This window comes from Leptonychotes weddellii, chromosome 1, assembly GCF_054177405.1.
Source record: "Leptonychotes weddellii isolate Sample4059 chromosome 1, ASM5417740v2, whole genome shotgun sequence".
In the NCBI taxonomy this organism is placed as follows: domain Eukaryota; kingdom Metazoa; phylum Chordata; class Mammalia; order Carnivora; family Phocidae; genus Leptonychotes; species Leptonychotes weddellii.
Window position 1 is genome coordinate 2771094 of NC_138369.1, and position 21013 is coordinate 2792106.

General features: G+C 55.0%; 2 protein-coding genes across 4 annotated transcripts in view; one reads left to right on the forward strand and one right to left on the reverse strand.

Annotated features, from left to right (window-relative positions):
- The window catches only part of TNFAIP8L1 (TNF alpha induced protein 8 like 1), a 25618-nt gene extending 23510 nt beyond the window's left edge, over nucleotides 1–2108 (forward strand). The window contains exon 2 of the mRNA XM_081805222.1: nucleotides 6–2108. Within this exon, the coding sequence (XP_081661348.1) occupies nucleotides 6–332 (327 nt within the window). The 3' untranslated portion in view covers nucleotides 333–2108. The remainder of the gene's footprint in view (nucleotides 1–5) is intronic.
- A 1574-nt stretch (nucleotides 2109–3682) lies between these two features.
- On the reverse strand, nucleotides 3683–16896 carry MYDGF (myeloid derived growth factor). Of its 3 annotated transcripts, XR_004079441.2 has the most exons (7): nucleotides 16220–16896; nucleotides 15110–15160; nucleotides 12797–12872; nucleotides 8754–8815; nucleotides 7228–7309; nucleotides 5456–5528; nucleotides 3683–4161 (listed from the first exon to the last, which is right to left on the reverse strand). XR_004079441.2 is itself a non-coding variant. In XM_006745579.3 (6 exons), the coding sequence occupies exons 1-6, from the start codon at nucleotides 16391–16393 to the stop codon at nucleotides 4082–4084; spliced, it is 522 nt and encodes a 173-aa protein (XP_006745642.1). In that variant the 5' UTR covers nucleotides 16394–16414; the 3' UTR covers nucleotides 3683–4081. The 3 variants fall into 3 exon arrangements, 2 of the variants coding, with proteins under 2 accessions (XP_006745642.1, XP_081658652.1); XM_006745579.3 differs by lacking the exon at nucleotides 12797–12872 and having other exon boundaries at nucleotides 16220–16414; XM_081802526.1 differs by lacking the exons at nucleotides 3683–4161; nucleotides 5456–5528; nucleotides 12797–12872 and adding an exon at nucleotides 5823–6363 and having other exon boundaries at nucleotides 16220–16888.
- Between the last annotated feature and the right edge of the window lie 4117 nt (nucleotides 16897–21013).

The window sequence follows — 21013 nt, forward strand, 5'->3', positions numbered from 1 at the left end:
GCCAGCTGGACAGCGAGGAGCTGGCCCTGCTGCAGCGCTTCCGCCAGAGGGCACGCCGCCTGGCCATGACCGCGGTCAGCTTCCACCAGGTGGACTTCACCTTCGACCGGCGCGTGCTGGCCGCCGCCCTGCACGAGTGCCGGGACCTGCTGCACCAGGCCGTGGGCACGCACCTGACGGCCAAATCCCACGGCCGCATCAACCACGTCTTCGGCCACTTGGCCGACTGCGACTTCCTGGCGGCGCTCTACAGCCCCGCCGAGCCCTACCGCTCGCACCTGCGCCACATCTGCGAGGGCCTCACCAGGATGCTGGACGACGACAGCATATGACCTCTGGGCCTGGGTTTGCTGCGGGGGCGGGGGCGGCTCCAGAACCTCTTTTCTCCCGTCCAATTCTGGCCAGATCCCCAGGACAGGTCCCCGTCTCCTCGGAGAGGATGCTAATCCGTGCGAGGCAGCGGTTTTAAGGACTCTTGTCGCCTCTCCCTCTGCCCCATCTCCAGAGGACAAGAGCTCAGCCTGCCGGCCCGTGGCCTCCCCAAGCACCCTGAGACTGCTCTCTGCCCAGGCTGGCCTGGCCTGACCGCACCACCCCTCCAGCCACCGGATGCCTCTGGAAGCTGGAGCTCGCCACTTAATGATGTGAACGATGTTGCCGGTTGCTTGCGACAGGGTCATGGTGAACCGCAAGAAAGGGAGTGTTACAGGGTGAGCTGCATCTCCCCAAATTCTCTGAAGTCCTAGCCCCCAGGACCTCTGAATGTGACCTTCTTGGGAAGGAGGGTCGTTGCAGATGTAATTAGTTAAGATGAGGTCAGGCTGGAGTAGGGCTGGGCCCCTGGTCCTTGTAGGAAGGGGACATTCGGACGTGTGTGAAGATGGGGGCAGACACTGGAACAGCCCAGCTGACATCCTGATTGCAGGCTTTTGGCCTCCAGAACTAAGAGGGAACACATTTCTGTTGCTGCCTCCGCCCGGCCGGGGGCACTCAGTTCTGGCAGCCCCAGGGCAGGTGCACCGGGGCGCCGAGGAGAGCGCCGGGGTGGCTGCTCTAGGTAGGATGTCTTGATGGGGCTGGAATCGCAGCCGACTCCCACGTGGGAGGGGTCAGAGGGTGTCCCCGACCCGGGGCTCCAGGGTAAAGCCAGCTGAGAGGCATGCCCATTTGAAGATGATCATCTCACGTGTTCGGTAGACCAACAACTGTTTTGACGAGACCACGGAAAGCAACGCTCAACAAATTCTGGCTTTGGCGACACCCAGAGGATGCAGGGACTCTCAGCTCAGGGCGCAGATGGACAGGTGGGGCGTGGGAGTGTAGCTGCGGCGCTCGTTTGGCAGAAGGGGCATGCGTAACGCTGCGGCAGGTGGGTCGAGGCAGGGCTGGGAAGGCTGTTCGGGGCACCTGCGGGGCGGGGGAGGGGGGACGAGGTCTCACGACTACTTGTGCAGGACCAGGTCTGTGGGGCAAAGCTTTCAAACCGGAGGCCTGCAGGCCTTTGTAGGCGAGAAGACGGGTGTGGTCGGCCCCATCCATTGAGACACCTGGCGTTAGTCAAGGACACTGCACGTACCCACCTAGACGTGGAGTCTTGCTCGGAAACTTGCCTGAGCCTGCGCTGGCCGCCGCTGTCGCTACACTGACGTTGCCCCTCCGGCCCGCCGCAGTCCCCACCACGCCCTTTTGCCTCCCCCTGGCCTGCTGCACTGGCTGACAGGGCACTGTTGCCCCAGATGCAGGACGGCCTTCCTCTGGTTGGGTTTCTGCTTCCCTGAGAAAGCCAAGGTTCTCCTGCCCGCGAGCCAGCCCCTCTGCCCACCTCTGCCCCACCCCGCTAAGGCAAACCTGCCCTCCCATCTTCCGTCAGGAGACAGATCTTCACATTCAAGAACAATCTGCATTCTGAGCACCCGAGAAGCCCCAGAGGAAAGAAAGCCTTTGTCCTCGGCTTTGCACACTGAATTCATCAATGTGCATAAGGCTTTGTACTGGTGCCCTGCTGGGCTGTCCAGCCTGTCTTGACTCTTCATAATTTGAGATTTAATTAGAAAAACCAAAGAGCACCACAGAACTATTTCAATAAAAGCACACATCTTCCATTTGCATCATGTGGGACTAGCGATTAAATTGCTGGTGCTGACAGTTTTCTCTTGCCCTCCCGGGGCTCCTGCCTTTCAAACTGAGCTTGCGTGTAACATCACACGCCCGCGGGTCGGTCCTCGCTGACAGGTTCAAGTTCCGCTCCCCCAGGCGCCGGGAGGATGGACGTGCAGGTCAGCCCGTGTGCACCCAAACAAGGGTTCGGCTCAGCTCCTCATCATGACCAAAGACCCCAGGGCCAGGGTGGGTTCCTTTTCGAGTTTACCCAAAACATCTAGAAAGAAGCCTGCAAATGGCTGGTGGGGACAAGGGCGACTAGTTTGCATCCGGATGTCCTGCCCTGTCCCAGGACACAGCAGGCGCTGGCTCTGCATCCTTGACGACCCCACAAGATTTGGAAGTTGTGATTCCAGGCTGGTCGTGGACGCATCCGTCCCTCCTGCTGGGGTCAGGCCCACGTGACCCGCGGTGGCCCCGGGGTGCCAGGTCACTCCTGCATTTCCAGCTGCCTTGTTTCTGCAGGGGACCCCGGGCAGCCATCCGTCTCCGGGCTGCTGTGGCGACCCACTTGGTTTTTCCGTCCACCGAACCCAAAGCCGGAGCACCAAAGGCTCCCGGCCTTCCCTGGGGTCCCCGTGCTCACCAGAGCTCAAAGCGCATCTGTTCTTGAGTAGGGTGAACCCCCCGTGGATGCATGTGCCCTTGAGAACTCTCACGAGCAGTGTGGAGTGTGTGTGCTGGACAGCGAGGGATGGCGGGGTCCTTCCCCGCAAGTATCTCCGGGGCCACGGGGGGCCCTGCAACTGCTGTGTGCTCTGAGAACAGCTGTTCTTCACGCTCCCACACTGGTCTATACACACTGCGGGTGTGGACAGGGGGAGAGTCCCACTCCACTTCCTACAGGTGTGTGATCTGGGGCAGGAACCCACCTGCTTCTTCTCTGGCAAGTGGGGTCACCACCGTGCCCACGTCCTCGGGGTGACACGAGGGAGGCCAGGCGAGTGAAAGGGGAGGAGTCCTCCATCAATCCCACACGGTGATTCTGATAAGCAAGGATTCTGATGCACAGCCCAGTTTCTTTTCCCCTCCTTTGCTCTTGAGAGAGCCCGGTCGGAGGGCAGGCTGAAGGGCAAGCTGGGGTCAGACTCCCAGGCCCCACTGCTGGGAGACCAAGACCTTCTGAGTGGCTGGGGCATTTGGGGGTTTTGTTTGCCTATGGGTGTTTGTGGTTGCTGTTGTTTTAAGTCACCACATGCAATCCGGCCTCAAAAAGAGAAGTGAAGCCAAGCAGCCAAGTGCAGAAGAGGTCCGCCCTGAGCACTCCCCCACCGCGGGGGGTGACCTGCAGGGTGTGGCCGGCCCTGCCCCACGAGCTCAGGGATCCAGGTTCATGGCCGACCCCCTTGGGACCTGGCCCTTCTGCGCCTGCAGAGGACTCATGCCTGGAGATTCCAGGTGCCTGTGGTGACAGGTCGCCGGACTCCAGCAGGGTGGGCGGGTACGGGCAGCCAGACCCTGCTGCCGCCCCCCAGCCCTGAGTGCCTGGACAGGCCAGCACCAGCACCAGTTGCCAAAGTGGTTGCTTTTCAACCGTCTTATTTATTTAAATATGAAAAGAACATTTCATTTCTTCCCAGTTAGTCTGGAAGAAGGTCCCCTGGGAAAACTGTAAGAAAACAGTTGGCTCGGGCTCAGGGCAGCAGGATCACTCTCCCTGGGAGTGATCCGGAGCCCGGCCTGATCCACAGGGAGACACATCCTGGCTTCAGAAAAGCCATGATTCCCCCGGGAGCCCCCTTCGTGTGCCCCAGTGCCTCTTTTGGTAAGAAAGACGGGCAGCGGGTCTCAGACCCCTGCTCCATGTTCAGAGGACATCAGCCAACAGTCCCCCCTAGAAAACCAGTAATGCACCAGCAGTCCCAGGGCCCAGCTCCTTCAGCGGAGATGAGGAAAAGCCGCCCCCCGATGGGGCTCCTGGTCACAGCTCACTGCGGGAGGCCTTGGCCACAATCACCAGCTTGGACAGCTCGGCCTTGAACGCCCCGGGCCTGTGGGACACTGCGAGAGAAGAAGCACATGGTCGGGCCCTCGCCACTCCAGAGCGCTGGGTCCTGGGCGGGGCAGGGGAGCAGTCCCCGAAGTGGACTCGACAGGGAAAGACCCCCAGCCCTGAAAGTCTTATGGGTAAGGGACCAAAGAAAGAAGAGGTTGGTGGGCCAGTCCTGAGGGCAGGAGGAGGCCTCAGGAACATTCAGGGTGGGAAGAGCAGTGGTCATTTCTGCCACGGTGAGGATGGATGGGAGGCAGGGGGCGGGCTGCGTCACCTCCTGCTTGCGCTGGCAAACTTGTCTGAGGCCCAATGGCGGCCTTCACCTGATATTCCCCAGAGGCTCAGCCCTGCCCATCTCTGTGTGCCCTGAGGTCAAGGTTCTGCTGGCCGCCCCATCTCCTGTCCTGGACCTCTACTCGCAACAGCCCCCACACCCTCGAGGACCTGCAGGTGAGGCAGGGCTCCTTCCAGACCCAAGGCCCCTCCTCCTGAAAGCCCCGCTCACTGCACCCCCCACCCCTCTCCCATGCCTGGTGATGCCCACAACCACAAGGATCCTTCACCTCACCTCTTGTGTCCCTCAGGACCTTCAGGACTCCCTGCAACATGGCTCCACTCCTGTGTCCATCATCATCATCATTCGCCCCCCACCTTGCTCTCACGCACAGAGCCCCAACTCTGGAGCTTCCCACCCCTCTTTCTGCTCACATCTGCCCTGCAGGGCTGAACATGGCTCAGGACACCAGGCCCCCCCACCCAGACCTTAGGGGTTAGTAACCCCGCTGCCCAAGCATTGAAGCTGTTCCTAGTCACAGAACCCAGGACAGCCAAGCTATGTGGAAGTCACAGGCCCCCCCCTTCTAGGGAGCAATCCCACTGAACATCCCCAAGAGCCTCAGTAGATTTTCATGCCCTCAGGTCCCTAGTAGGGCTTGCTTGGCCTGTGCCATGAGCTAAGGGTGGTTTTTACATTTTAGATAGCTTTAGCCAAAATCAAAAAGAAGATGACATTTTGTGATATGTAATTCACATTTCTGTGTTCATAAAATCAAGTTTTATTAGGACACAGCCATGCCCGTTCAGTGCCCTGTGGCTCACGGCCTTTGCTCGCCCAGGTTGAGTCGTCTTGGCAGAGGCTGTCTGCCCCACAAAGCCAAAAATATTTACTAGGGGCCCTTTACAGAAACAGCTTGCAGACACTGGGCCATAACCTGTCCCTCTGATGGGGGTGCTGTCCCCCTCTCTCCCCACCTTCTGTGCCTGAGAACCTGGGGTCCATCTCCACAAGCCGTCCTTACATACCTGCTGTTTTGGTCACTTCAAATTCGTCGCTTTTCAGGGGGACGTCGCTTTCTCTTTCAAACGCAGCTTTCGACTGAAAGAGAACAAGTGGAAACATCCCTAATCAGGAAAGTACGCGATTCAGCCTGCTCTTCCTGCTCCCAAGAGCCCAGCTTGGGCTAAAGCCACACACTTTGACTAAAGGGGCACGTGCGGGCGCTGCTCTTCTAAGCACTAAGAGAATCCAGCAGAAGCAGTGGTTAATCCACTTAGGAGACTGTCAACTGGCTTAAAATTTCATGCCTTTGCTGCCAATCCCCAAGGAAGGTATTTTCCCCTTCGGTGAACATACGGAAATGACAGAAGCAGGGCAGTCTCTTGAATGCAATTTTTTTTTTTTTTTAAGATTTTATTTATTTATTTGAGACAGAGAGAATGAGAGAGAGAGAGAGCACATGAGAGGGGGGAGGGTCAGAGGGAGAAGCGGGACTCGATCCAGGGACTCCAGGATCATGACCTGAGCCGAAGGCAGTCGCTCAACCAACTGAGCCACCCAGGTGCCCCTTGAATGCAATTTTTAAAAATCAGAATTGTCTCTCTTTCAAATCGGCTAAATATGAGTTTTCTAGTAAGACAGGCGCACGAGAGCAGCGGGACCAGCGGTGTGGCGGCAGAGGTGGGATGGCTGGGAGTGGCCACGCTCCGCAAGCCCGCAGTCAGGCGCTCGCTGCGGGAAGGTACTTTGCAGATGTGATAAAAGTCGGCCAGGGCGCCTGGGTGGCTCAGTCGTTGGGCGTCTGCCTTCGGCTCAAGTCATGATCCCGGGGTCCTGGGATCGAGTTCCGCATCGGGCTCCTTGCTTGGCGGGAAGCCTGCTTCTCCCTCTTCCACTCCCCCTGCTTGTGTTCCTGCTCTCGCTATCTCTCTCTCTGTCAAATAAATAAATAAAAATCTTTAAAAAAAAAAAGTCGGCCAGGAGCTGACTTTAAGGAGATCATCCTCAGTGACCCTGGGTGGGCCTGACTCCATTAGCGGGAAGGCCCCTGGGAGCAGAGCCAGTTCCTGGCACTGAATCTCTTAATGCCCGTCCCTGCTGGTTCTGCTGCTTGGACTCATACGGTGGTTTTCAAACCGTGTGTGACCCAAACGCAGAAGCGGGGGTGGGGGGCAGGGCTCTGCAGCGCGGCCGGCCCCTGCTGCGGGCCGTGGGGGTCAGTGGCGTGGCAGAAGGCGCTGCCCGGGCCATGAACCACAGGTCACGGAAGCCACCGGACACGGGGCCTGCCCCACACCAGTGAGCACACTGCCTGCACCTCTGGGTCCATGCCTGCCCTCACTGTCCCCGCTAGTGTCCTGGGCCCCTCCCCTCTGGCTTCCTGTGGGCCTTGCCAGCAGGGCGCACCGGCAGGAGATGGCAGGTGATAAGAGAGGGAGGCCGGGTGTCCATTTCCTCCTCCGCCCGCTGGGTCTCTAGGGGTCAGCAGGGTCCCGCTCTGAGCCCAGTGCCACCTCCCTGGCACCTCCTGGTCCAGAGTCTGCATGGCGCCCCATGTCCTCCCATGTTACAAAATCACCCTCTAAGGACTTGTGTCTGTCTCCTCACTTCAACCGCCTCCCCACCCCTGCTGGCGGAAGGGGACGATGCGGGGGAGCCCGGACCCTGCCCCCCACTCCCTCTGGGCCCCAGTGTCACTGCGCTTCCCTGGGGAGCCCTTCCAACCCCAGCAGCCCCCAGCACAGCGCCACACCCTCCCTCCCACCTGTCTGGGAGGTGCAGTCCATGCCGTACTCACGTAGGCCATGCCGTACTCGATCTCGGCACCCCGCACCTCTGCCTTGAACTGCGTGAAGTACAGGTAGGACTTGCCCTGGGGCCTGCAAAGGAAGGGCAGGCAAGGGAGTCAGCCCTGGCCTCCTCCACATCGTTTATTCTTTCCTCTGTACTAGAACATTCTTTTGGCTCATTTATTGACAAGTCTGTTTCTCCTTCTGGGTGCAAGCTGTCCTAGGACAGGGACTGAACACTTTTTCATGAAGTGCCAAAGACATTCCAGGTATTGTACCAGGAACCAGGGAAAGGCAACATCCCAGGGGCTGAGAAGTACAGGAATTAACTAGGCAGAGGAGGGAGAGAGCAGAGGGCAGAGGTCCCATGGAGTGCAAATGGGGGTATTTAAAGAACCACCAGGTCAGCATGACCAGAGCGGAGGGGAGCTGAGAGAGGGCTGGTGGCAACAAGGGGGTGACAGTGTGTGCAGGGTGAAGAGCCCTGTGTGGCCGCGTGCGGAGAGCAGACAGTGATGGGGGCGGGGGTGGAGAGGCAGCAGGGGGGCCAGGAGAGTCCTGCCGGGGGCACGTCAGGAGGGAGGCGGGGGAGGTCCAGGGAGCCTCCTGGACTCTCTAAGCCCCAGCGGCTGTGCCGGGCCTGGTCAGTCAATGTGTGAAACTGGGAGAACAGCCCGTTCAGGCAGGACCTCTTGTTAAACGGGTGGCCCCACAGTCAGGGCGGCTCTGGGGCTGAGCATAGCCACAGGCCTCTGTGGCCTGGCGCTGCGCCCACCTAGGGTGCTGGTGCTCACGTGCCCAGTCATCAGGGCGGCCCCTGGGGCTCCTCTGCCTGCTGCCAACAGGGGCCGGTCCACAGAGCGGGTCAGAATGTCCCCCAACACTGCCTAGTAAGCACCTGCTGTTTACAGAGCATCAGGCAGAAGCCTGGGGGGTGCTGCCTGCAAGTAGGATGAGAACACGGGTGTCCTTTGATTCAACATCGCTGCCACGGCCCTCCAAGTGCTCCGTCCCCCTCGGCCGATCCCCTGCGAGGGTGGGACCACGGCTTGCACTTCTGTGCATCCCCCGAGGTGCCTGCACCACGCCAGACCCACGACCAACGCTGGAAGAATCAGATCCAGGCCGCAGAGCCCAGGGGAGCAGGGCTAGGATGTGATACTCTCCAGCGCCCTCCCCCACTGAGTTGAGCACCCCCTTCCCTCCATCTCTTCTCAGGCCCACCGCTCACTCATGCCGCACTGCAGGGTGGGGAGACAGAGGGGGACGATGCGGGGGAGCCCAGACCCTGCCCCCCACCCCCTCTGGGCCCCAGTGTCAATGCGCTTCCCTGGGGAGCCCTCCCAACCCCAGCAGCCCCCAGCACAGCGCCACACCCTCCCTCCCACCTGCACGTGGGTGACCATCACCCCCAGCCCATGCTCCTCAGAGGTGCCGGTCCCTGCTGCCTGGAGGCCCCGCGGGCACACCCCCCCTCAGCAGCCTCAGCGCATTCCTGCAGGGGAGATCCCCCCCACCGGGACCCCGGGCTCACCTCCAGATGGTGCAGGTGAAGTGCTGGTGGTCTTCGCTGGTTCCCAGGCTCATCTGCCACTTCTGGGGAGAGAGGGGAAGATACAGGTCAGCCCAGGACTGCAACTGGATGCCCTTCAGTTCTGCAAAGGGAGTGAACCTTCCCAGGGCCTCCAGGCTGGAGCCTGGCTCGGGGGCAGGGAGACTCCTCCGGGCGAGACCACGGTGGCGGGCACGTGTCCTCATACGTCCATCCCCACCCTCAGTGCAGCACTAAGACTGAGCCAGACTGTCAGCTATGGGCTTGGAGTGGCCGTGATGCGGCCGTGTGGGCTCGGCGACGGTCACAAGCGTCCCACTCTCGGTGGCGACTGTCAATGATGGGGGGAAGCCGTGGGGGTGGTGTATCAAAATCTGTGCCTTGCGCCTGGGTGGCTCAGTTGGTTAAGCGACTGCCTTCGGCTCAGGTCATGATCCTGGAGTCCCGGGATCGAGTCCCGCATTGGGCTCCCTGCTCGGCGGGGAGTCTGCTTCTCCCTCTGACCCTCCTCCCTCTCATGTGCTCTCTCTCATTCTCTGTCTCAAATAAATAAATAAAATCTTTAAAAAAAAAAAAAAATCTGTGCCTTGTGCTCACTTCTGCTGTGAACCTAAAACGGCTCTAAAAAATAAAGCCTATCAAGAAAAAGAAACACTAAAATAGAAGGAAACCATATATTCATGCTTGTTGGCTCGGCATCAAGGCCTCGGAGCAGACGCGAGATCATAATACTCGTGGTTACACGGAGGACGTGGGTGGGACCCACGCTTTTTATGCGTTCTTCTTTTGCAAGGATGTGAACGTGTTAGCTTTGTAAAAAATCAAATGAAAAAAATTAAAAGTCAGACACTCAGCCAACTGAGTGACCCCGGCACCCCTAAAGATTAAAACTTTTTTTTTTTTTAAAGATTTTATTTATTTTGAGAGAGAGAATGAGAGACAGAGAGCATGAGAGGGAGGAGGGTCAGAGGGAGAAGCAGACTCCCTGCCGAGCAGAGAGCCCGATGCGGGACTCGATCCCAGGACTCCAGGATCATGACCTGAGCCGAAGGCAGTCGCTTAACCAACTGAGCCACCCAGGCGCCCGAAGATTAAAACTTTTAAACGACTCCCGGACACACCGCTAGCAGTTTCTTCTCATTCTCATGGCCTCTACAAACCTGGCAGATGGACACGGACAGCCACCGGGTTCTGGGTGCCTTAAGGCGTCTGTACGTTTCGCTAGTAAGATGCGAGTTTACAGTCCCCTCCCCCGGAGTAATAATATCCTCCCAGTACTGGTACTCCTGGTTGAACACCAGAGCTTCTTCACGAACAAAAACAAGGCCATTTTTAGGTTAATCACGACAGGAGTAAGCGGTTGCCCAGATGCCGTCTGCCTGCAGCAAGAATGTGGGGACCAGTGACCAGCTCGTCAAAGGGACGGCTGCGGGCCACACCTGCGGACTTGGCAGACTCTTCTCCCTATCTAAAAACACCTGTCCGTGGCTCCAAGGCCTGTGAGCACCTGGAAACGTTTTATGCTACGAAATATATCTGAGAGGTTTCCCACGGCTCTGAAAAGGCTCTTGAAGATGAGGCAAATGTTTAAACACTGTTTAAGACATTACAAATGCAGGGACGCCTGGGTGGCTCAGTCGGTTGGGCTCGGGTCATGGTCCCAGGGTCCTGGGATCAAGTCCCACATCGGGCTCCTTGCTCAGCGGGGAGCCTGCTTCTCCCTCTGCCTGCCGCTCCCCCTGCTTGTGCTCTCTCTCACACAAATGAATAAAATCTTTTTAAAGAAATCATGAATGCAAACAAACTTAAAACCGAGAGCTTCTTAGTAAGAGGATCAACATCCCTCTGAGTGGCCTTCTGGTTATGTGAGCTTGACCGCGGTCTCGTGGCTGCAGGGCGCGATGGGCAGATGGTAAGACTCAGGTCTGGGCAGTAGACATTCATGTGTGTGTGTGTTCTGGGGACAGCCTGAACACCTGGGGAACTTGGCACAGGAGTGGCCAGGTGTGACAAATGACACATAACTGGTAGCCGCGATTAGTTTTTGATAAGATATAAATCACAGATGGGGAAATGTGCCCATTTTGGTGACAGTTCTCGGAGCTCTGACAAATGCTTCTAGCTCCGTGTCCACCATCCAATCAAGATACAGACCAGATCTACGTCCCTGGATCCCCCGGCCCCTTCCCTCTGCAGTTAACCCCTTCCTGCAAATTCCTGGTAACTGCTGACCCCATCTCCGAGTTGGGCCTTTGTAAAACTGTCACCGGAGTGGAATCAGGCAGAATGTAGTCTTGTGTGGTTTCACTTAGCGTGGGGCACTGGAGAGTCATCCACACTGCCGCCCGTGTCCACGGTTCATTTATCCAACAGCTTGACTGAGAAGTATCTACATACTACACCCTCACATGGTGTACGATTCTGTGTTTTCTAGCATATGCAGAGGTCTGCAACCATCACCATGATCTAGTTCCAGAACATTCCATCACCCCATAAAGAAGTCCCATCCCTTCCCCTCTCCCCAGCCCCCATTTCTGCGAGCCCCCTTCCCGTCCACGGATGAGCCTGTTCTGTGCGTGTCACACACGTGGACTCACATCCCGTGTGGCCTTCTGTGTCTGGTTCCCTCCCTGAGCGTCGTGGGCTCGGGGTCCGTCCCCGGGGCAGCGCGTGTGGGTGCCTGGCTCCTGTTCGCGGCTGAGGGACGCTCCCGAGTGGGGGACACATTATGTGTATCCGTTCACCCACTGATGGGCACCAAAGTTGTTTCTACTTGTTGGCCACTGTGAATCCCGCTGCTGTGAAGGGTCACGTACACATTTCTGTGTGGGTGACTTTTCATTCCTAGTGGGATGACACCTCGCAGTGAAGTGCAGGGTTATATGGTGAGCGTACATTTAACTTTGTAAGGAATGGCTGGTTTGCATCCGCACCGAGCACGGCCTCCCGGCGAGCACTGAAAGATTATGAATCACCCTGTGCCTACTGTCCCCAGCCAGCACTGGCTTCTTAGGTGACCCTCTGCAGAAACAAACCATTATCAAAGGAGCAAGTGCGTCAGAGGCCCCGGCTCCGAGCTGTGTGCGCCCGCCACCACGGGTCCTCCTGGGCGCCGACCAGGAACTGGGGTTTCTTCTGATGACACCCCTGCAGGGATGCCCCCGGGGCCTCTCGGACTTCCGTTCCAGCTGCTCCGGGGGGCATCGCTGCGATGTCTCCCTGCACGTCACCAGGCGGAAGCCACAGAACATCAAACCATCCCTGCACATTTGCTGAGAATCTGGCCTGCTACTCGCTTGTGAGGTGGCCACAGGACAGCCGCCAAGGAGCCCACGGGCTGGGGGTGCCCCATCTGGCTCACGCAGCACCACCCGCCCCAGTGCTCGGCTCCCTGTGGTCTTGCCACTGCGCTAGATGGCTGCTGCTGGGACAACGCCGTGCCACCACATGTCTGCTCTGCTTAAAGGTGATTTCTTCAAGATGAACCCCCTCTTCCAAAACAAACGAATTCAGCCTATTCCAAGACAAGCCTCCAGCCTGCGGTCGCCCCAGCCAGTGTGCGTGACCTTGGCTCTCCCTTAGCCGACGCGGCAGCAGGCTGTCCACCTCTAAGAGTTTAAGCTTAGTCGGGGGGTGGGGGGGGGAGGACAGGGCACATGTGCTCTCTTCCAAGCTGCTGGTGACACTGGGTCAGGAGCACAGAGCAGTGGTTAGGGGTCTGTGCCCTGCGCACCTCGGTCACTTCCCAGCTGGGCAAGCCCGGGCCTCCGTGTCCTCGAGTGTGCAATGGGGTAACACCAGAGCAGTTTGGCCTCCTGGGGTTGTGGAGAGGAAGAAATGAGATGTGTGTGTGGCTCAGCACAGCGTGGGGCACCCGATAACCACCAAGGAGAGGTGCTACTTCGGTTCATTGTCCCGTAAATCAATTTTCCACACACATCCAAAAGGCTGCCACGTGGAAGAGGGTGCGTTGGGACTGGCCCTGGGTGCCTGGGGGTAGGCTGGACTCATGGGCTTTGGCTCACCATTACGAGGAACGTTCCACCACTTGGCTTCATCCCATAGTGGAAGGACTAGCTGGAGAAGCAGCGAGGCCTGGAGCTGTGGCAAGAAGGGGTGGACAATGGCAGGACGCCTGCTGTCCTGATGGCGGGGGTTACCGTTTGTTTGCTACGTTTTGTTAAAATACCGTCACTGGGAATCATTTACTTGCAAAGAAGACATATCTAGAATAACAAAAATCACTCTTGCCCAGTGGTCTCCAACGAGGGATAATTCTGTCCTTCAGGGAACACTGGGCAATGTCTGGAGATGTTTTTGGAAGTCACGACTGGGGACTGGGGTGCTCCTGGCACTGAGTGGGTGGGGCCAGGAAGGCTGCTCGAGGCCCCAGTGCCTGGGACGGCTCCCTCAGAGAACGACCCGGCCCCGAATCCCGGACGTTAGAGGTGCCAAGGGTGGAGAGAGATCTGCTCTTGCCCATTTCAACGCGCTGTCCCAAGTGGGAGGAGAGAGGGGCTGAGAACCGGCTTGCCGGGAGTGTCAGGCACATGAGAGGCTCCCAAGCAGCCTCCCTCTCTACGACTCTACGCTGTTGGTTGACACAGTACTACACGCTATTCTGGAGTAAGAGCAGTATTTCCCAAAGACTGGTTGTCGGGGAGGAAAGCACAATTAGGGATAAAAAGATCTTCGGTCAGGTCAATGAAGATGAGGGGGTTTGCTTCTCCCTCTGCCCCTCCCCCTGCTCATGCTCTCTCTCTAATAAATGGATAAAATCTCAAAAAAAAAAAAAAAAGAAAAAAAGACAGTTTTTACTGATTTTTATAGTGATGATGGCTTCTTCCTTTTCATTTTTCTTTTATTCTTTCTAACCATGTTGAGCAGAAAATCTGTGCATCTTCCCGAAAACTTGCAGCTCTCCCTCCCAATAATACCAAGCAGTGGTATGCAGAAAGCACTCCATGCCAGTCCTTTATCCTCAGAGCACTCTGTAATGGTGCGTCACTGCTAGTCTGCTGCTGTGGGCATTGCTGCCTGCGGCCGCCATAACCAACCACCCCAAACTTGCTACCTTACAACCACTACCATTTCTTCTCTGCCGGTTCTTGAGGCCAAAAGTCGAAATCAAGATGTCCCCGGGCTGGGCTCCCTCCGAAGGCTGTGGGGCAGCAACCTTCCTGCCTCTTCTGGTTTCCAGTGGCTCCAGATGCCCCTTGGCTTGTGGCCACACCCCTCCATCTTTGGCTCCATCTTCACATGGCCTTTTCCTCTGTGTGTCTTCTCCTCTTCCATCAAATCTCTCCTGAGTGTCTCTTCTAAGACGAGCTGTCACTGGATTTAGGGCCCACCTGGATAACCCAGGATGATCCCTTCACTGCAAAATCCTGAACTTACATCTGCAAATATTTTCTTCTAAATAAGGTTACATTCACAGGTTCCAGGAATTAGGATGTGAACATATCTTTGGAGGGGGGGCATTCAAGTCACCACCCTGCATGATAAATGACCACGAATTTAGCAGCTTAACTGCACTGTCCACTGATAAGCTCTCAGTCCCCGAGGCAGAAACTGGCCACGGCAGGCCCTCTGCTCAGAATCTCACAGACTGGACTCAAGGTGTCAGCAGACTGTACCCGTCTGAGGTTCAGAGTCCTCTTCCATTCAGTTCTTGTGGTGGTGAAACAGAAGCCTTGCCACAAGCCAGGGGCTGCCCTCAGCTCCGAGAAGCCACCTGCGCTCCTTGCCCTGTGCCCCCCTCACAGCCAGCAATGGTGAGTCACATTCTTCTTATGCTTCAGATCTCTTATTTCCTCTCTGCACCAGCTGCTGGAGAAAACAGCCACCGAGAAATGGGGACCTCAGTCCTACACGGCAAGGAACTGAATTCTACCAACAACTTGAATGAGCCTGTAGATAAGAGCCCTACCAGTTGACAACTTGATTTGGGCTTTATGAAATACCCACCTGAGCTGCGCTTCTGACCTCCAGAATTGTGAGATAATAAATGGGTGTTGTTTTAAGCTGCTACGTTTGTCATGATTTGTCATGCAGCACAGAAGGCAAATAAAATACTCCTAAGAGAGGCTCACAGGTGCGGCACATCCTTATCTCACGTGCCTCTTTCCATCCAGATGTTTGCTCACTCTGTGGAATTATAGGGGGGGAATCTACCATCACTAGTTACCTTGAGCATTATCTTTTATTGGTGAGACAAGAACAGTTCAGTAAGTTTAAGTTAATTAAGGTATGACCCAACTCCACTGCTCCCTGGAGAGCATCTCTCCATGACAGTGGATACTGCCATACAAAACTATGCGGAATTTTGAACAACTCACCTCGTTGGTCCCTCCTTGAGAAGCGTAGGTGAATGCACAAGTGTATTTGTCCTGGAGAATGGAAGGTGGAAAAAAGCTTGTTAGGAGGTGATCCTTATTGCTTATGGTGGAGGGTCTCAGGATGTCCTCTGAGATCCAAAATCAAGAAGATCCAGCTTTTGAGCATCTGCACTAAGGGGAAGGAAGCAGAGCAAGATTCCTGACTGATGTCCCTGGAGGCCAGCCTCACAAGGTCTCCCAGTGTCTACCAACGTAGAACTCCCCTACCTGCCCCCCTGCTAATGAGCTCCTGAGTCAGGACAAACAACTCAGGTGGCTTCTGGGTGTGAAGAACAGGAAGGGGGAAGGGGGAGGTCCCACACCCTCCAAGCACCCACCCATCTAGGCACATGGACTTTGGAAGCAGGACATGAACACCAGAAGACCCATCTCCGCTCTGCTGTGGGCCTTAGACAAGTGAAAGCTTTTTCTGAGCCTGTTTTCCTCATCTGTGAAATGGTCCTAGCAAATCAAGCATTTGGCACAATATCTGGCTATAAGTACTCAATAAATGGCAGCTATCGACATCCGTTACAGACACGGAAATTAAAGATGGGAGGGGAAGGACTTCTCCAACAAGCTGGGGACAGGCCTGGGCTGGACCCCGGCTTGCTGACCTCCAGGTGAAGAGGGCCTTGCCTCACACCTCAATGAAAGAGAGGGAAGGCCTCGTGCAATGGAGAAAAAGAGCAAAGTCTGTCCACCTCTTCTCTCGTCAGAGCTGCAGCGGAGTTGACCTTCTACAGGGCCTGGAGGCGAAATACCCCTTAGCCTCCTCTCTCCCCACCTCTGGGGCGGCTCAGCCCTCAGATGGCCGGGGACTCGCCTGGTCTGGGAGTGAGGGCTGCGTGGGCATGTGAGAGGAAACAGGGACTGAGGCTGGCGACCCAACCCTCCAAGTCCCCAGACCCCAGGACGCCGAGCTCCCGTAAGTTCAGTCGCACCTCAGTGGTGACCGCACCCCCCCGAGTCCCTTCCTCAGTCCCCGCCCCCGACCGTCCGCGCCCCCTTCTCAGGATCCGCCCCCAACGGCGCCACCGCTCCAGCCCCCGGGGCGGCGGCGATACGTACCCCCGGGCCCACGTTCTGGGAAAAGGAGTGCACGACGCCGCCAGGTCGCACGTCAAACGCCACAGTCGTGGGCTCGGACACCGCCTCCGCCGGCCTCAACGCCACGGCCGCCAGCAGCAACACAGCCCACAGGCTCGCACCTCCGCCGTTCCGCCTTTCGCTGGGCGCCGCCATCTTGGGATCGGGTCCGCAGGGCTGGGGCGGCGACGGGACGCGGCGAGGGACACGTGGGGCGTCCGCTAGAGGCCACGTCGGCGGCGGCGCGGCCACGTGACCTGACGCGCCCCGCCTCCTCCCGCCTGGGGCCGCCATGTTGGGGCGGGCCTTGGATTTACGGGGTGAGTCCCTGGGGTGAGTGGTCCTGGAGTCCGTCCGTGCTGCAATTCCTAACCCTGTGACTAACCCTACAGCTCTTCCAGTTAGTAAGTGTAGTAAATTCCGTCTGGAATGAGGGAAATGGACGATAACCATTGGGCAAATACCTCAGTTGTTGCAGCCAAGATCCCTGGATGGATCTGAAAATTAATAAGGGGAACCCTCGTTTTTAGAATGGAGTGGAGAGGCCGGCAGGTAAAGCTCTGCGCCCTATGACTTCTGGTAATTGCAGACCCAGTAGGAAGTCCAGCACCTTGCAGTCCATAGTATGTTAGCCACTACTTCCCGGCCCTAGCGGGAGGAAGGAAGTTTTCCCCTGCCCTGGCAACAGCCCAGCTAATGAGAGACAGCCACAGCCCAGCCAATGAACGATAATTACAGCCAGCTAATGAAAGACAGCCAGAGCCCAGCCAATGAAAGACAGCTACAGCTCAGTCAGTGAGACAAAGCTACAGCCCAGCCATTAAGGCACAGCCACAGCCCAGCCAATGGGACACAGCTACAGCTCAGCGAATGAGAGAGCCACAGTCCAGCCAATGAGAGACAGCCACAGCCCAGCCAATGAGAGACCTCCACAGCCAAGCCAATGAGAAGCCGCCACACCCGGAACTGAGACAGTGGACTTTTGCTTATAACCGCCTGTTGCAACTTGCTCTTTCTTCTGTAAGAGTAGTTCTCTCCCTCGTTCTGCAGATTTGCCTCTGGTTGTTGCGGTAGCTTGCTTGTCCTGGGTTGCAGTTCTCTGCTACTCCTGAATAGACCTATTTTTACTGGTAAAATAACTGGCAGTTTTATTTTTTAAGGTTAACATCTAAAAATTGGCCGGGGCACGCGGGAGAGTATGATGAACAACAGGATATTTCCCTAGTCTCAAAGTATTTTCCCCCAAGATACTTACTAGTTATAAAGGGAAAAATAGTACTTTTAGAGTGAAGACACCCTCTTTAGCCCAATGATCAAAGTTAATGTCACCAATGTGACGTCAACAACCGGGAAGGACATTTTCAGTGGCGCCTCTCGACTTCCTGCCCCAAGTGCAGGACTTCAATCTAATTATTATAAGCAAATATCCTACAAAATCCCAAGCTGAGGGACGTCCCACCAGATAACAGGGCAGTCCTCTTCACAGACATCGTGAAAGACAAAGGCTGAGGCACCATCCGTCACAGGAGGAGGAGGCCAAGGCAACAAAACACAATGTGGGATCCTGGATGGGCTCCTTGTCCTAGTTCAGCCTGTTGTAACAAGAATACCGCAGACCCCGCAGCTTATAAACAAACACACGTTTATTTCTCACAGTTCTGGAGGCTGGAAGTTCAAGATCAAGGTGAGGCACATTTGGTGTCTGATGAGGCCCGCCTCCTGGGCCACAGGCGGCCCTATGCTCATATTCCCACTGTCCTCGCAGGGTGGAAGGGGCAGGGAGCCCTCTGGGGCCTCTCTCCTAAGGCATTCATCCGGTTCATGGGAGGTCCACCCTCATGACCTAATACCCTCCCAAAGGCCCCGCCTCCCCATACTTCCCATCACCGTGGGCGTTAGCTTTCAACATCCGAATTTTGGAAGGACATGTTCAGTCAGTAACAATCCTGGACGAAAAAAATGACCTCTACCTGTTAGATAATAGGACTGTATTGGTGCTCATTTCCTGGCTTCATTATCCCGATTCAACCATGGTTACGTGGTGATGTGAACATTAGGGGAAGCTGGGTGAAGAGTCTCCAGGAACTCTGTACTATTTCTGCAGCTTTTCTGTCAGCCTAAAATTATTTAAAAATAAACTAAAAAGAAAATAATCCCTACCTCAGGGTGTAGTCAGGAAAGTTAACTGAGGAAATGCAGGCGACATTTCTATAAATAAGAATTCTTAACACAAGCTTTCCCCCCACCCCCCACCCCTTTTTTAGGTCACAAATTGCTTAAATTTTCAAGAAAACACCAATGGCGAGGTCTGGAGTGTCCAGAATTAAGCTTGTTTTCCTAGTCCCTCCTGACTTGAAAGAACAGAATCCAGAAAGAAAATGGAATAGGTAACCCTTAAGCTGGGCTGTATCAAAAAACCTGTCAGGGGGCGCCTGGGTGGCTCAGTTGGTTAGGCGGCTGCTTTCGGCTCAGGTCATGATCCTGGAGTCCCTGGATCGAGTCCCGCATCGGGCTCCCTGCTCGGCGGGGAGCCTGCTTCTCCCTCTGACCCTCCCCCCTCTCATGTGCTCTCTCTCTCTCATTCTCTCTGTCTCAAATAAATAAATAAAATCTTTAAAAAAAAAACAAAAACCTGTCAGGGCCTCAAATCACTCTAACCCCCTCAGATACAGAGGATGAAGGTCAATTTCAGGGAGGTCAGGAGGATCCTCCAGCAGGCTGACAGCTCCACAGATAACCCTAACTCCAAAATTGATGCCCCTCTAGTATGGGCAGCCTGTCTTAAATTGGGATATCTGCTCACATTAAGAAATTTCTTTCTCCTTGCAACTGCCTGCTCTGGGCCCATTAGAAATTGGCTCCATAAACTGGATGATCACAGTCTTATTCCGTGTTTCACACAGCATGGTCCTGTTGATGTCTTTCCCATTACCTCACCTGCTGCGTATGACCTTCAGTCCATCACTCTGAAGGATTCAATTAGTGGCCAAGCGCTGTTGCTAATGGGATATTTCAATTGTGAGCTGTTTGAGTCTCCCACTGAAGACAGGGAGGTTTGTGTGTGCTTGTTTTCTTTTCAGAAAGACTGAGCCCAAATCTCTCTTGTTTTTCCTTCTTGCTTAAAAAAAATCATACTGGAGAGATTAAAAGTAAAAACAAAACAAAACAAAACCCTCATTCCAAAGATCTTGCTTTTTAATCATGACATGAAATCTAGCAGTCCTTAAGGAAACCATTTGGTGACACAAATATCAATGGACAACTCTCTCTCTCTGTTCAGGACACCATACGTGGGATGGGTGTGGATATAACAGGATTGCACGGAGGAACTCCTTTCTTGAGAATAAACAGTTCTGTATTATGACTGTAGTGTTGGTTACAGGAATCTGTACAGGCGACAAAATGAAATAGACACACACACTCACCCAGGAGCACATGTAGAGGCTGATAAAATCCATATAAGGTATAGAGTCTTGTTAATTGCATTGCACTCAGGTCAGTTTCCTGATGTTGACAATGTGCTATGGTTAGGTAAGGTGTAAGCTGGGTGAAGGGTCCATGGGATCTGTACTAGTTTTGCAATTTCCTATGTGTTCATAGTTTTTGTTTGTTTGTTTGTGTTAAAATATCATAAACATGTTTGATGGACCAATGACAAACCAGGAAGTCTCTGCATCCAATATGACACAGGCTTTTATGTCCATCAGATATGGGTTCTTGCCAATTAGGGAAGAGATGAGCTTTTCCAACAGGAAAGCCAGCAAGCACATGCACAGGCAGCCTCAAACAGTGCTGGGGACCCCCCACTGACGGAACCGATTCCCCACCAGTGGTGGAGAAAAGTGGCCCACATAACAGCCTGGAAGAGACAAATGCCTCTACCTGCCATCTCTGAGACCTTGACCTTCTGCCAACAGACACTTGTCCTTTTGTAGCTGCCCATCATCCACCCTCCTTTCTGTTGGCACCCCACTTCTATTTCCGGGCCTCATTGTCGGGTAGGAATGTGACTGACTGAAGTTAGGCCAATGGATGCTGTTTCATGATAATCTGAGTACTGACTGAGACAGGAGTAGAAGGTTCTGAGGAACAGTTCCTGCTTGGAGACAAATGCAGGTTTCCAGCTGCCAAGGCTCCTGGAGCAAGCCCAGTGCCCTCTGCCATCAGTTTCTGTCCTTCTGTGACTTGTGACCAGTCCCTTCCTCCACTTTATTTCACAGAGGTTTAAGTGAAAGACATCTTATTCTCAAGACTGGGATTTTAAACATTCATTGACTGAGCTTCGTACCCATAAAACACATTGAGATTGACAACATTGTTCAGTTTGCAATATGGATGACAAGGGACTGATTTCCTTCAAATGTAAAGAAAGTCCACAAATCAGTGAGGTCCATAGATCAAAAGAAAGGTGGGCCAATGATTACTAGTCAACAAGTGTCTTAAAACGTGAAAACATTCCCACACCTAAAAGAAATGTGAGTTCAACTTACAGCGAGATGCCGTGTTTCACCCCTAAGATTGGCAAACATAAAAATATTTGATAGCAGGTAGTACTGGTGGAGGAATGGGGAAACAGGCACACTTCACCCTTCTTGGAGCAGTTTACATGGAGGTGGTTCTCTTTGGAAGGCAATCTGGCAATACTCCGTGAAACTAAAAACGAGTATGCCTTTTGATAATTCTAGGAACTTACCCTATAAACTCAAACATATGCCCAAAATATGTGCAAGACTATTTGTTGCAGTTATCACTTACACTGGCGGTTGGTCAATTACA